General features: G+C 41.4%; 2 protein-coding genes across 4 annotated transcripts in view; one reads left to right on the top strand and one right to left on the bottom strand.

The window, feature by feature from the left end:
* Positions 1-15756, top strand: part of il1rl1 (interleukin 1 receptor-like 1) — a 331020-nt gene that overhangs the window by 122679 nt on the left and 192585 nt on the right. The window lies entirely within an intron of this gene.
* Positions 1-15756, bottom strand: part of LOC126393221 (radixin) — a 67919-nt gene that overhangs the window by 41731 nt on the left and 10432 nt on the right. For both annotated transcript variants that reach the window (XM_050049207.1, XM_050049208.1), the window contains exon 2: positions 7023-7123. In XM_050049207.1, the coding sequence (XP_049905164.1) occupies positions 7023-7034 (12 nt within the window). In that variant the 5' untranslated portion in view covers positions 7035-7123. The remainder of the gene's footprint in view (positions 1-7022; positions 7124-15756) is intronic.

Raw genomic sequence — 15756 nt, forward strand, 5'->3', positions numbered from 1 at the left:
GCATCCTCCCATGACCCTCTACCACTGTGCCAAATTTCACATGGATTGACCAAGTCAGTGAGGAGAAAAACGTGAAACAGACACACACACACACACACAGAGTTTTCGTCATTATATAGTAAGATAAGCAGTGGAGTAAGAGTATGAAATATAAGTATGTAAATATACTGCAATTAAATAAAAAAACAAATGAAAATGTGCATTAAAAATAAAAATAATGTGCATCATGCTACAGTGTTTAACACTAGTACTTAAGATATTGAAAATATTAAAAATGAAATATATATTGTCACTGTGCTGAGGCTGTAAGTGTGACAATTCAACTACAATATATACATCATAGAATAAAACAAAAGTAAACATAAGAATGTGTACAGTTATGTGCATTGTATGTTGAATAAATATAAACATATAAGAGGTGTTGGTGAGAATTAAGTTGTATCCTGAAAAATATTGCACAGTTGAGTATTTGCACAGAATACTACAGCAGTAGAATTATTGGACCCAATAGATAATTATGAATTATAAATGCAGTTAATAAAAGTGAATTAAGTCCAAATGCCAGTCTATGACTCAGACACTCTGAGGGAGGAGCTGAACAGGTTGAGCACCACAGGCAGGAATGACTTCCTGTGGTTCTCTGTGGTGCAAATATAACATTAGTGCTAAGTTGTGCAGTAAAAGTAATTTCCTGATTGGAGGCCTAAATCTGCACCCTGACATGCAAAATAAAATGCTCAAGAGATTCCAGAGGAAGCAAAGAGTTGTTTGTGGTCAGTCACGTGACCCTCTGATGTGACACTGACGCATCAGTACGACCTTTGACTTTAGGACTCTGAGATGATAGTTTGAATGAGACGAACAAAATTGTTGGGATAGAACAAATATGGATATAAAGAAAAACTTTTTGGCCCCCTCTGTGTTCTAACCCCCTGTGCCCATGTTACTAACAATACACAAACAGCGTGGTGAAACGTGGGGTAAAGATATGATTGTTTTCTGGCATTTCCTCTTCTTGATTTGATGAAATCACGTCCTGTTTGTCCAACACTCTGGTTACAGAGCTCCTCTGTGCACCCCCCCTTTAACAACATGAAAGACCCGAATACCAGGGGACGACCATGTTGTGTTAGGGGTGTATGCACACACACAAAAACACCATTAAAGCACAGCCCTGAGGAGGGTCAAGGTCCGGGCCACATTCACTTTTTAATGGCATGCCTGAGGCTAACTAGCTCAGAGCCTGCGTCTGCTGTTAGAGAGACAACAGACTGTTTCTGAGCGGCTCCACAGAACAGAGACTCTTTGTAGCTCCTGTGAGTGGTTTACCTCACCTGCAAACTGTCCATCTCTGTGTTTTGCTCTTTTGTTGCTCCACATTAGCCACAAGCTAATGGAGCCAAGCTAGCTTAGCTGTTCAATCATTGTAAAGCTGGCAGCTTTAGCTTTTAATCCGACGTGACATTTAAAACGTCTTCATGGCAAAAACAAGCAGCCAATGCACAGACGAAGCAGTGAAAGGGCCGATGTGTTTACTGTCTGACTGCTGGGCTTAATGTCAAAGCATAGCCTAATGTAACCGGAGTGGGAGTTCCCCTCGAGGGCGACGTCGGTGTCGTTTTTCTGGACTGGATATGAACAAAGTGCCTGTCACTCAGTGCTCTCCCAAATCCTCTTTTATCCCTTTGTGCGGCCCTTTTTCTTCCCTACGGTGTGTTTCAATAATCTGAGCTTTACTTGTTTGTTCCAACTTTCGCTTACGCTTATATATTTTCCATCCATCTGTCCGTCCACATGGCTCTGTCTTTTATCTGCCACCACGTACTTTCTCCAACTGTCCTTAATTCAGTTCAGCGATACGTTGGGTTGATACTTTTCAGAGTCAGTACAGCTAAATCCTTTACAGACAGATATTTTCTGATGCTGTGCAAAGACTGAAACACCAGGTTAAAGTGCCTTATTTAAATATTCTATATTGCATGGTCTAAAGTGCGCAGTGCATTCAGGGCATCTCTAACTCTAGTTTGCAAATTATGGGTGCAAAGTGAGGCACAAGGGGCAAACGGGTTGTATGTAGTCACTTAATTAAACATAGGTGTGTTTCAGGGGTAACATAAATTAAAGCAATCAAAGTTTATTCTCCCATTCCCTTTAAAAGCCAGGTGTGCCTGCACCTGCTGCACTGCTACTTACATCGCTAATTCTGCAAATTGGAGAAGCAAATGATTTTCTGCTGAGAGTGATACAGTCAGAGCAGTGATGTCATGCAGCAAATATCGAGGGACACTGAAGTGGCAAAACTAAAAACTGTAGTTATAAACCTGACAGAGGAAACAGAACTACACTATTAGCTTCTGAAATAATAAAGTTACGTTGCTGTGTCGGACAGCAGCTCTGCTCTGTTCACATTTTACAGAATGTCATTAACATTTTACTCATTGATGATGTATTATTTCACCCACCCTCAGCCCATCTGCGTGTCACTGTGTGCAGAGAATACACGCCTTGTGAACCCGCCCATGTAGGCGCATCTTATTATCTGAATAATGCGCCCTTTACATGGCAGGAAAATACTGCACCAGTCTGACTTCAGGATTTAGTCAGTGGTGCAAATGTTTTCCTCTGCCTCTGAATAGGGCTGGGCGATATGGAGAAAATCAAAAGTCACGATATTTTTGACGAAATACCTCCGTATCAAGATATTTGGTGCTCTACAATATATCAACACAATTATATTATGTATAAATAATCATCTATTATGTGAATATAATGACTGAGTGGGTAAAGGCAAATAATAGAGCAGCTAAAAATTATATCACTTAACTGTAAAACAGCCATTAAAACCAACACTTATGATATTTAACATCTTAGTTGATAATTAGTGTCATAACAGGATGTAGTATAATTTCAATATATTGCCCAAGCCTTCCTCAAAACAGTGATGTGCCAACAATGAGTCTGACCACATCTCATTTTAAGACCTACACGCCCATGGGCGCAAGTGCATTTGCTGCTTACACAATGTGGGTGCTGACCGTGAAAGTGACGACTGCGTCAGTCTGAAACTAGGACTGACAGTTTTGCTTCAGCTGCTTAGCTCCAGGTGTTAGACAGGGCCCTAAATGATTCTCATGTTTTAACTTAACTCCTTGATGGTTACAAACATTTTATGACACTGACCTCAACATGCACTGACAACAACCTTTAAAATGCCTGTTTCATGCAACTTTCTCTTCACCTTCTCGCTCTCTCTATACCTCCCATCCTCTCGCTACTTTTTCCATCACATGTTCCTGGTCTCTTTCCAGGGATTGGGCCTGGCCTAATTCCCCATTACTGAGATTGATGGAGCAGGGGCTCGGTACAATCACTGGCTGGCTGTAGATAACAGCGTGTACAGGCAGCAGGATTGTAAACACCCTGCGACTACAAGCTTCCTGTCCGTGCTGCGGCTCTGACCGACCTCTATCGATCTATTTATAGTTGTTGTTGTATTAGAAGTTAGAATGGGTTTACAGTCAGGCGTTGCTCAAAGAACAAAACACAAGCTGATTAATTGTTGCTTCGATTGACATTTTCTTTCTATCCTGCTAAGATTGGAATAAAAATGTATTTTATTTATTTATTTGTATTTCTTGACACTGAAATGAGTGTGAATGCTACAATTCTTCACCTGTCCTGAGTTAAAGGAAAGGAATTTAATATTTTCTGTATAATCAATGTCGTATATGGTTCAGACCAGGAACTAATAATCTTGGGACAATTGAATGAATTGAAAAAAATCTTCTGACTGTTTTCACCCTCAGGCTTTAAACTGCTTTGGTTTCAAAGATTCCTGGAGTTCATGCTCCTGCTGCCAGAGTTAAAATATAGTAAAGGTAATATAATAAATGGCTTCACGACCCTAACACTATAATCCTGTTATTTAAGCTGCAGTGCAAACTCAGCCTGTATGTGTTTGTGTCAGAGCAACATGAAAGCTCCCACTGTCCTTCAGTCCAAAAATAGAGCAGAGAAGGCCCTCTTTGTGTTCGCTCCTTTCAATAGACAGGACAGTTCCATAAAGTGACCGACTGTTGTGCTTCTGTGTGACTGCATGTGTGCGTGTTTTCCCAAACCCCTCTGTAGGCTCCTGCAACACATTACTTCTGACTGGGAGAGCTGATGACAGGCTCTGGGCTCACTTAAAAAAAGCTGATGTAGTGGGTATGAATGGCACCAGAGCGAGCTGCACTTTAGGAATAAAGAACAATGGATTATTTCTATTTGCTTTTTACCTGTTTCTTATCAGAGCCTGAAACCCATCCTGCACTTGTGGTCAACCTCTCTCCTCAGCCAGAAACCTTAACCTCCTGAGTACTATTCATTGAGGGCAAACAGAGGGCATTGTTTGTCTGTCTTAACTAAACTGATGATCTGAGCTGCAATCAGTGATGTTGTTAGCCTCCATTTTTACAGCACCAGCTCTGTCTCTTATGTAGTAAAGAACAAAATTAACTGGCTGTAACACAAACTGGTGGTTGTGTGTGAACAACCCTGAGAGCAACAAGACGGCTGATGCCAACAACAAAAGCTTCCTGCAGACTCCAGTTTTTACTACTCAACACTCCTCTAATTAGTGATCATACATCTGAGTTCATGTTTTAAGCATTGGTTATGCTCGCTGTGGTGCCCCTGGCGTGAGCTTTGTGCACCAGAAAATAACATAATCACCCTGTTTGCATCAAGCGTGAAGACTCTGAAAGTTGTTGTAACTCTTACTTATACACCTCTGAATTTTTAAGTGCCCACTGCAGACGCTGCACTTTTCAGTCCAACTTGCAGGAAAGGTTCGCCTGTATAGACATCTCTACGACTCTCTCATTGAGAGACCACAGGGACAAACAACTGGCCCACCACACTGGGGAAAGAACACGCTTTTAGCCCCAGGACGTGGAAGAACATGAGAGACGGCTGTGAAAGCTAACAAACGGTCATGGATAGAGTGGCGACCCGTGGGGATGCAAAAGCCCAGTTTCCACTGTGAAAAGTTGTGGATGGTACCAATGGAACCATTCTGTACCGTCCCCATGTTTGGTCCCCCCTCTGTTGGGGTACCTAGCACACAGATCTGGTACTAAAAGGTGGAGCTGTGAACACTGCAGTCTGATTGGTCAGTAGAGGACGGTCACTCTGCTCAGGGCTGAGTTGTGTCTGGTTTTGAGGCTCATGTAACCACTGTTCATACTGTGGAGAGTTTTATTAGTAAACTGTAACTATAAAATGAAAGGATGTTTTGCTGCCTCTCACAGCAGCTGGAGTCTGAGAAAAATAATTCACTGGGCCGACTGCCGGTGACTTTTAAGGTGGAACATTAACTTGTAATGTTACTCAGTGCATGAGGTGACAACGTGAATCCATCAGCACACCTTAAATTTCACTGTGACAACTTTGATAATTCCCTTTGTTTTTATTGTCTCTCTTGGATGACATACACTTTTAGTAATGAGCGGATCTTCAGTCGTTTAAAAACATATATTGATTTGGACCGGATTATGTGAACTGCATATATTCTAATCATCACTCGAAGAAAAAAGAAGCATTGCTGAGCGTCGTTCCTGTGGGCTACAGCAACACTAAACCCCTGAGTTTGCCTGAGAAGGACTAAATGCATAAAGCTGCTATTTTTAAATATCCCATGGAGAGAGACTCTCGTTCTGTGGACGATAAACGAGGTGCAGACTGATAGACGCTAGGGTCTAGGTACCATGTCTGAAGGGGTAATTTTGGTTCCAAAGGTACTATACTGAAAGTGTTTGGTGGAAAGGAGGCTTGAGGGATGTGAAATAAGTTTGACTTGGGGGTAAGCAACAGCAACAATTAAGTACACATATGCAATGTTTGGCAATACGTACAGTATATGAGTCCTACTGTTGCCAGGCAGCCTGCTTTTGCGGTAACATTCTGGCAACACACACTGACTTCTTGCTTAATCACTAAAAATTTTGTTTGTATGCTCTCTGGTGTTTTGCACATTGCAACGAACAATCTGTTGGGCAAAAACAACTACATGCTTGTAACTTGCACACCATCTACGGAGGCCATCATCAAGGCTTTATAAACAAAGCTTTACACTGAACCCCAAACTGACAATGCTCTGACAAGGTATTTCAATGCTGAAATCACTTTAATAACAGACAAAATATATTGTCTATTCACATACTGAGTGGCACATATTGGACCATGATAGTTGGTGGCTGGACGGACCTGCCAAAGGGAGTCGTACTCTTATCTCCCCACACGGTTAAGTGCTGGGTCATGAAAGTGTTCCTACCTCTGCACTGCATTTGAACTCTTTTTCCGTCTTTGTTTCCACCATGAAAAGCCCTCTGGGCCGATATATAACCTCGTCTATGAGCTCTTTCCATCTCTCTCCCTCCTGGTTTCTCTGCTCGCAGGTAAGTGCTTTTTAATTTCTTTTTTATGCCCGGTGCAGATGGCTGCTGTTCATGTCCATTAGCCATTACAAAAGTTATTATACACTCTGGTTAAAGAAGAAGAGTATCATCCACTGATTGCATTATGCTGGGTTCAATCTGGGCATTAGAGAACTCAAGATTTCCTGTGGAAATTTTGACTTTATTGGCACTGTCAGAAGAGACAAGCCACTAACCAGAGTAAAGAGACTGGAGGGCAAAACCCAGACACCAAAATCTGCAACGCTTATTTTTTAACAATGCTCAGCCAAGGCCAGACTATAAGACGTTATGATCACAAAATTATTTATTTTCTTATTGTGCACGAAAAAAAAGCATCTGAACTCAAAGGCACCACAGATGCTGCAGAGGCTGAAGACTGATAATGTGTGAGCTGTACATGTGCGGTAACACCTAGCAGAAATCCTGCACTCTGACACTGTAGCAGATGAGTGGGAAACACTTGAGGGATTAAAGATCAGCAGTGAAGGCAGTAACTCTACATGACAGGTCCACAGAGGTGGTGCTGTAAATCAGCCATTGATCTCCTGCATGTCAGGTACTCACTGGTTTGGGCATCTTTCTCCTTTCTCCGCCCGTCCCCTGTTGCTGAGAAAACAGAAAGAATTCGTCCTCCGTCTTCCTGCCTCTCTCCGGGGCACCAGCACCTGCAACACAGAACAAACGCACCAAATGTCAACAAACACATGAACATCAGATTCAGTGTTGCCTTCAGGCTGTCATGTAGCGTGCTTCCCTTTGTGTCTCTCTACATCTGTCACGATTGTAAGAGACAATGACAGGAAACAATCAAAGACAAGATTTAAAGGTCAGAGTAAAAAACAAGGACAGAGAAAGATATAACAGAGAAAGGAAAAATAAATATGAACAGGAAGACACGCCAAAGCTGTTTCAAGTGTCCTCTGTTGTCTCCCCTCACAGACTTGAAACCAAAGAGTTTAAAGAGAGAAGCCTGGAGGGGGAAAAGTCTGGTCTAACTGGGAACGGTTGCTTAAAGGGACAGTTAACCCCAAAATCAAAAAGACATTTTCTTTTACCTGTGGTGCTATTCATCAGTCTAGATTGTTTCGTGAGTTGCCAAGAGTTGAAGATATCGGCTGGAGACATGTCTGACTAGATGGCTCTCAGCTTGTGGTGCTCAAAACGCCATCAAAAATACATTTGAAGAACTTTCTCAAGATTCTCTATAATAGAAGATGCCCCATTACAAGCTGCGCCGGTGATACTCAATAGCATACACTTCCGGTCTCCTAAGAGGGCGTGGTCATCTCTCCCCTGCATCCCCCCACCTCTTTTGGAAGTGTAGTAAACGTTGTGTGGATGTGATCAAATTTGTTCCTTATTTTGCCGATTGTTTTTATCTGCCAGCTTCATGTCTGATATCAACTAAGTGCAAGATCACGTCAGCTGTTGCCAGATCTTGCGAGAGTGTGTTGCTAAGATAGAGACATGTCTACAACAGAGTTAATGCTCTCCTGATTTGTCTCTGAAAAAATGCCACATCCATGTCAGAATGTATACAAGGGTAAGGCTTGTGAAAAAATGGGTCCAATATTTACTTCAGTGACGACGGGGCAAAGGAATTGGCCATAATCTGTACTCATGACTGCACCTAGTCTCCTAAAGGGACGGGGGCAGTGGTGAAACCCACAGAACACAGATACAGGAAATCTAAAGTGAATCCTCTCAGTTTATCAACAGCCTCTGGAATCACCACTGAGAAGACAGCATGCATCTGCTGGTGGACGAGGGGTTCGTGCTCATGACAGCCATAGACTGTATAAAATATTGGACGCAGCCATCATGACATCGTTTTGAAGCCTTGAGTGTGGCATTTTGGCCATCGTCATCTTCGATTTTTGGAGCCAGAACCAAATGCTCACGCTAGGGATGGGCAAACGATCAAAATTCATCATTCGATCATCAAAAGAATTAACGATCAATTATCGATTAATTGATAAGCGAGTATTTCAAAAGAGAGAAAACAAAAGTGCAGTGCAGTCTGTCGCCGCAAGAGAGCGCAGCTGCCCCAGTTTTGAGCTTCAACCCCCCAGGTCAAAGAAGAGGAATGGCGCGCATGCGCAGTTCACCCCTGGGTGTTTACAACCGTTACCAGCCACAGGTTACAGGCTTCAGTTTTCAGTGAAACCTCCGTCTTTCAAAGGCGTAGTGTTTTCAGAGGCCTCAAGGGAAGCCGCCAAGGCTTTGGAGAGCGGTGAGAGCCTCCGTCTGTTTATGATTTTTTGCATAGGTCCGGCGGGGGGTCTCGTAGGCACGGCGGCTTATAGGGCCTGTAGCATTGTAGGGGAAACACTGCGACTATCGAGCAAAATTATTTGTGATCGATCAAAATCCTTAACAATCAATCATCGATAATCGAAAATTGATGCCCATCCCTAGCTCACGCAGACAGAATTAGCATCTATTGCTAGCTCACCTAGCAACACTGATCTAGCTAACGTTAAAGCTTAGCCGAGAAGGACGCATCGGATGTTTGCATCCCTCAAGCGCGGGCCTCTCATCCATGAGTAGATGCACTCTTCCTTCTGTGTTGTGATACAGTTAGCGGGTGTAGTTCGGTAGAAAGAAAATAGTTCCTACATGAAACTGCTCACAACAAGGTCTGTGGATTATCTTCAGTAACCAGGTCATGATTTCTGGAAAGAGACAATGCTGCTGAGTTTTCAAATGTATTTTTTTGGGGCTTTGAGCGCCACAAGCTGAGTGCCATCTAGTTCCATTATATTCCAGAGAAGGCAGACATCAATTCACAATGCTGAAGTTCAACAAATGTGGTTATGGCACACCCTTCATCACTGAGAAGAACAAATTAAATTGGCGTGGAAGTCAATTCAACTGAATCCAGTATAATCTCTCTCTCTTCCCACGAGCAAAAACTTATTGAGTCAACTGAAGAAACAAAAACTGAAAGCTCCTCTCCTCTGGCTACAACTGAAAACTCTCCTCAGTCCAACTGAAGTTATAACAGCAGAAGTGTATTTTACCAGCATAAAATACAACATGGTAGTTTGAGAAAGATAGACACTCACTGTAGAAAAAAAGAGACAGAAAAGGGAAGAGAATTGGGCAAGTAGCTGAGGAGCAAAAAAGAGAACTCCAGAAATAGTCACAGAAATCACAGAGAGGAAAAAAAGTTTCCTCTTCTGTCTTTGCTCTAATTTTTCTTTTTTAAGAAGCCATGAACTTGAAGTCTTTACGCTGACCTGCTTACTGTTTGCTGCTTGACGTGACTGTTATCTGGACGGTGTGGGTTTATATGGAACTGCTCGTCAGCTAAATGACTTGAATGTGAAACACAGAGAGCAGTTGGGAGGTGTCCCATAGGTGCCAGATCTTTGTGATGTGTCAGGCCAGAAATAGACCTTACTCAAGTGTCAGCACAAAGAATTAAACCAGGCTCATGCTCAGTCTGAGGACAGAAACAAACCGAAAACTTGAGTTACACCAGAAGATTTTAGATCTGGATTGTTCAGAGTTACGTACGAGGTGTCAGTGGGTTTTATTCAGAGCTTTGAGGTTGGCGAACTTTTGCTGTCTGGTCCTGAGGATATCAGGCAGACGAACTCAGTGACCTCTTTTTAATCTCTTTTGAAACTCACTTTTGTCCTTTGGCTTTTTCTTAACTAAATATATTTATTGTTACTTATACTATCTTATACTCTTTTCTGTTTTGTACATGTTTTCAAGATCAGTTGGTGTTTTTATTGTAAAGCACTTTCTATCTTTGGTCTGAAAGGTGCTATATACATACAGTTCTTATTTTTGAAACATTTCTTTAACAGATTCGTATTTCCAAAATGTTTGAGCAAACTTCATGTGCTTGGTCTAGATGATTTGTAAACTAGCACACAGACATATTTAGTACAGTCTGTGGTGAGGTCTAGGTCATGAAAAATATATGTATGTTTCCTGTTAGCGTGGTTTGTCTCAGCACTGTCCACAAACAGTGATATAAGTGACACTTTGGTGGACTCGACTAAAATGCCTTCTATCAAGTAACTTTTTTGCACAAGGAAACCAATAATGGATCAATTAAAGAGCATGGACTTGAATCAATTAAAAAAGAATGTGAATATGAGGACTGTGGGTGCAGAATGAATTCATGACATCGGTGCTGTTGTCTTAATTGCAACAATTAATTCAGATTCAACTAGTGATGGGCAAAACAGTTCTTTAGATGTTACTGAATCACTAGAATCAGTTCATTAAAAAGATTTGTTCAAAAGATTCGCTCATCAAATCGTTCAGTGCTTGGCAGGAGGAGCCCTGACTGTGTACTGCGTAGTCCTGTGAGTCTCATTACTGGCCAGCCTAACGTTTTTAGGTTTGTTTATCTGGAAACTAAGTCTGTTGAAACAATGAGGAGGTGTGTGATTGTGTTCATGTGGCTTGACTCGTGGCTACATTAGCCGTTAGCTTGGAGAAAACGGTCCCTATGAAAGTGTATCGCTAAGAAGAAATGATTTGAATCACTCAGGGATCGGGGTTACGTCATTCACCAAGTGATTCGTTCACCGAGTGATTTGTCACGCGGTAGGCAGTCCCTCCCTGCACCCTGGCTGCCTCGCAACTCGCGAGTGATTCATCGTTTGCCCAGACCAAATTGGCAGTCCCACTCCCGGCTTGCACGCTCGCTGCTGAGCTCAACTGAACTGAGAAATGAACAAAGTGATTCAGTTCAGTACGTTCACTCAACAGATTCGTTCTTTTGAACGATTCCTTCACGAACGACACAACACTAGATTCAACTGACCCCTGTGAATTCTGCACTACTTTGCAATTGTGTCCAATCACTGCAACTTTTCCACAAAGTTGACCAATCATTGTACTTTGCTGTGAATGTCACCAGTCATAGCACCCCCCCACATCATGTCACCAAACTTACTGTCTTGTGTCTGGTTGTTATTTTGCAAAATGTGCAATGTGCAATAATGTCCATCTCACATTTACCAACAAAAATTACTGCTTAAGACCGTGTGAGGCAATTTCCCTGGTGGCCTGCACGAAAGCGGCGGTAAACAGGTTGCACAGTGTGCAACATTGTTGTGGAACACAGTTTTCTACCACAAAACACACTTGGAGAATGACTTAAACATGATGACAACAGACACCAAGAAGTTGCTGCATCCAAATCTACTGCGCTAGTGCTGAAAGAGTCAAGGTGAGTTAGGACAGCGGTTTTCAAACAAGTCACACCAACAGGCAGGCCAAAATCTCAGGGCACACCTGTGTTTATATCTGTGCACAATAGCCTTTATGATGTGTGTTAATCACTCTCCTCACGACATAAGACAATAAAAATGGGAAACAATAAGACAGGTAGCTTCATGATACTGTGTAGGTCGTCTTCACTGGTGCTTTGTTGTAAGTTGCTCCGTACAGTAAAGTGATCCATTGTCCCACTCACGGCTTTCTCCCTCTAAATGTTATCATCTCTCACACTGGCAGCCAATCAGAGCTTTTGATGTGTCACACACTAAAAATTCCCATGTGTAAACAATGACTAATAGGTTCCCTGTGAAGGTTTTTTAAGTTAAATTAAATCAGATATTTTTTCCCTTGAGTTTTGCTCTTTATTAGGAAATGGGTGCACACAACGTCCTGATACAGCCAATTGAAAATTCAGTCAAAACTTTTTGTATAGGCCCAGTTGAATATTGCCATAATAATATGTGGTTTCACAAAATCCCACGGCACACCTGGATTGGCATCATGTTTGTGAGCCACTGAGTTAGATTAAAAATGCAGGGTTAGTGGTAATGTTAGTGAAGTATAAATCACAAAAACAAAAGAGTCTCGGTTTTATTTTAAGTCCTTTGTTTTTAAATAAATTCTAATATTCTAATAAACTAATAAACTTACAGACATTTCTGCTACAAAGGCTACAAAATCCAACTTCTCATAATGTTAATATTAGGGCTGCAACTAACGATTATTTTTATTATCGACTAATCTGTTGATTATTTCTTCGATTAGTCAACAAATCATTTTATCGAAAAATGTGTTAAAATGTTGAATGTTTCTCCCAAACCCCCAAATTATGTCATCTAATGTCTTGTTTCGTACTCATGTCAAAGGGTTTTAGTTCACCGTCATGGTAGTGTGTGTAAAGCTGCCAATATCTGAACATAAGAAGCTGCAGTAAGAGTATTTTGGGGTACTTTATAGTACTTTTCTATGAAAAATGACTCAAACCGATTAGTTGACTACTGAAATAGTCACAGATTATTTTAAAAGTCGATTAGTCATCGATTAGTCGACTAATCGTGGCAGCCCTAGTTAATATTATCACCATATATATGTGTGTGTGTTGGACCTCTGCTCTGATTAGTTTATGAACTGTGAAAATGTGACACTAACTCTGCTAATTATCATTTATAACCACAGAGTTGCTCGTACAAGTCGATGTAGGTCACAGATTTCTTTGTGTCTCTGTAACTGTCCTAAATGTTTCCATTTCCTTTATTCCTGACGAAGATCAGAGATTCCTACATATTTGAAATGCGCTGAATATTCTGGAGGCAAACTGCAATTTTCATATTCACATCACAGAGAATAATATGAATATACTTTGAACAAAGTGTCCTAATTCAGCCCTGATTCTTTCTTTCACATTAGAAAATTCACTTTGATGTGCTCCATAGCTGTGGGGCATGTCCTGCAAGTCAATGCTCAGCTCAGTCAGACCCTCTATCCTCCGATATCAGGGTCCTTCTGGGGCCAAATCCTGAAGGTATATGCGGCCTGGAGTAAGCCTTTGTTCAAAGTGAGCACTGGCAATCAGACCGACCTCATTCTCATGACACAAAAGCAGCTCAGCTAACCCAGAATTGTCATTTCACTGCCCTCCTCTACACCCCCATTCACTCTGGAAATAGTTCAAATACAAGGTGAAAGACAGCAGAAGTGTGTTTTAATTAAAATGGGAACAACTTATGTTTCCATTCAATATTATAATATGCCAAACACTGAAGATTTCACAACATTAAACAGTGTTCAAAAACAGTTTAAGTCTGCTTTCAGAGATCTTAAATTATTATCTTCTATACTGGATTTAAATAATACATTATTTAACCAATCAAACATTTTATTCACATCTTAAGTGTTTAATTTTAGCCTGAACAATGTCAGCAATCATGGCTGCAGTAATAGTTGCAGTGTAACATTAGCAGTTGCAGCTGGATTGATAATGTTACTGACAGAGGCAGCAGTTGCAGTTGCAGACGGGCTGGGCGATATGATCCATAAATATTATTGCAAAATGTTAAGACTATAGTGTGATACAGGATATGAAATCTCCTCTAGACTACTAAAATACTTAGCTATTTAATAAACTACTGTTACAATAAAGCTGAAGGACGCACTGTTATGACAAAGTTAAATAAAGTAGTACTGTTCGATTAAAGTTGAGTAAGCTACTATTATAATAAATTAGGGCTGTACCCGACTCAGAATTATGCCATTCGAATCAGATTCAGCCATTTCATACGAATATTCAACGATCCCTTATTTGTTTTCCATATGAAGTTTTAAAGTTTGAACAGGGCTCAGCGGGACGTTCAGGGTGACAGCAGCATTCAGATAATATAATACACAAGCTAACTGCGCTAACGACAACAGTTGGAAATTTGCTGACACTAGATATCAAACAAAAGCCAGAGACTGTGTTGTATTAAGTTGCTGTGAGCTGTAAATTCACCACTTCTCAGGTTGTATTAAGTTGCTGTGAGCTGTAAATTCACCACTTCTCAGCAGAACGGTGACGATATTTTAATCTCAGAGTCTTGGGTGCAAAGCCTCTCTTCCTCCGTGTTGCTGCCTGCGTGACTGCACCCCCCCTAGCATGTAAGTGAAGAGTGCTAATTACGCAGCAAAATCTGGGGACCAGAACGTCCCCGGAAGTACACTAAAAACAAAAAGGCTGCTGGACTTGAGGCACTCTCAGTCGACTGAGGGGTCTCCAACTGACCATTCATAAACCAAACTTTCTGTTATAAGTACGTTAAAGAAACTACTGTTATAATAAAGGTAAAGCACTGTTGAAATAGAGGTGAATAAATATTTTTATAATAAAATAAATCAAAGTGGAACCACTGGTGCTTTTATTCTGAAGGCCCAGGCTTGTCTCAGGCATATGTGTTGATATTTTTTCTGTAAATTTGAAGTTTGCGGTCAACAGCATTAACCGTTACAGCGGTGCTGTTAAACGTGAGGATTTATTCACTGTGAGCCAACAACAGCAGTTCATATATAAATAATATCTGCAAGACACACTGTTGCTCCACGGCTGCAAGATGTGACTAAATAGTAGCAGTATAGAGCTGCTGTGATACAACAACGTACAGCTCGCCCGCTCACAAGCTATTGACCAGGACAGAGTGGTCTGGAGGGGCTCAGGAGTGCGCCTGATGTTTCATGTTTCTCTTTCATGACTCTCTTTTTCTTTTTGCGTCTGTGACAGAGAGAGAATGAGAGCGAGAAACCTGAACTGCCAAAGTGAGTCTCATGCCAATGGCTTTAAAAAAAAAATCCATATTCCATATAAAATTCCAATGTTTTGTACATCCAACATGGAACAACCTGCAATACATCAGCATCTGCACAAACCTCAAACAGACTCAAACTCAAACCCTCAACTTGTGTCTTAAAGACCACACTCTGCTGAACCAGACTGCCAAATACTTTCAGCCTGTTTCAGCCTGAACGTAACTCAAGACTGTATTTTTGCTTTATTTCAAACACTAATAGCTTTTAGTTGTCCAGGCTAATGTAGAGCACTGACTACACTTTCTTTCCCTCTTCTCACTGGGCACTGGATACTACTTGCATCACATGACACGAAGGTTCACAGACGATTGTTTCTCCATTAGTGTTGTCAAAAGTATCAATACTCTGAAAAGTATCGATACTCAAAAGCTGTATCCGGATACAAAACTAATTTACAAAAGTATCGATACTGAAGCCTGATTTATGGTCCTGCGTTAAATCAACGACGTACCTACGTCGTAGGGTACGTGGCTACGCAGGAGGCTCGCTGTAGCCCACGGTGTAGCCTGACGTGCACCTCCCAAAAAATGTAACTACACGTCGAGGTGACCCAGACCCAGCGCAGACCAAGAGCGCTGTGATTGGTTTGCTTGGTAGCAACGCATTTCCGGTTCCGTATTTCCAGATTGTGCCATCCCCGCCATCTTTAAACATCTTCTGTTGCGATGTAGATGTTGCAGTATTAACATACTTTATTCGACATCCAACAACT

The sequence above is a fragment of the Epinephelus moara genome, chromosome 7 (assembly GCF_006386435.1).
Source record: "Epinephelus moara isolate mb chromosome 7, YSFRI_EMoa_1.0, whole genome shotgun sequence".
Lineage (NCBI taxonomy): Eukaryota > Metazoa > Chordata > Actinopteri > Perciformes > Serranidae > Epinephelus > Epinephelus moara.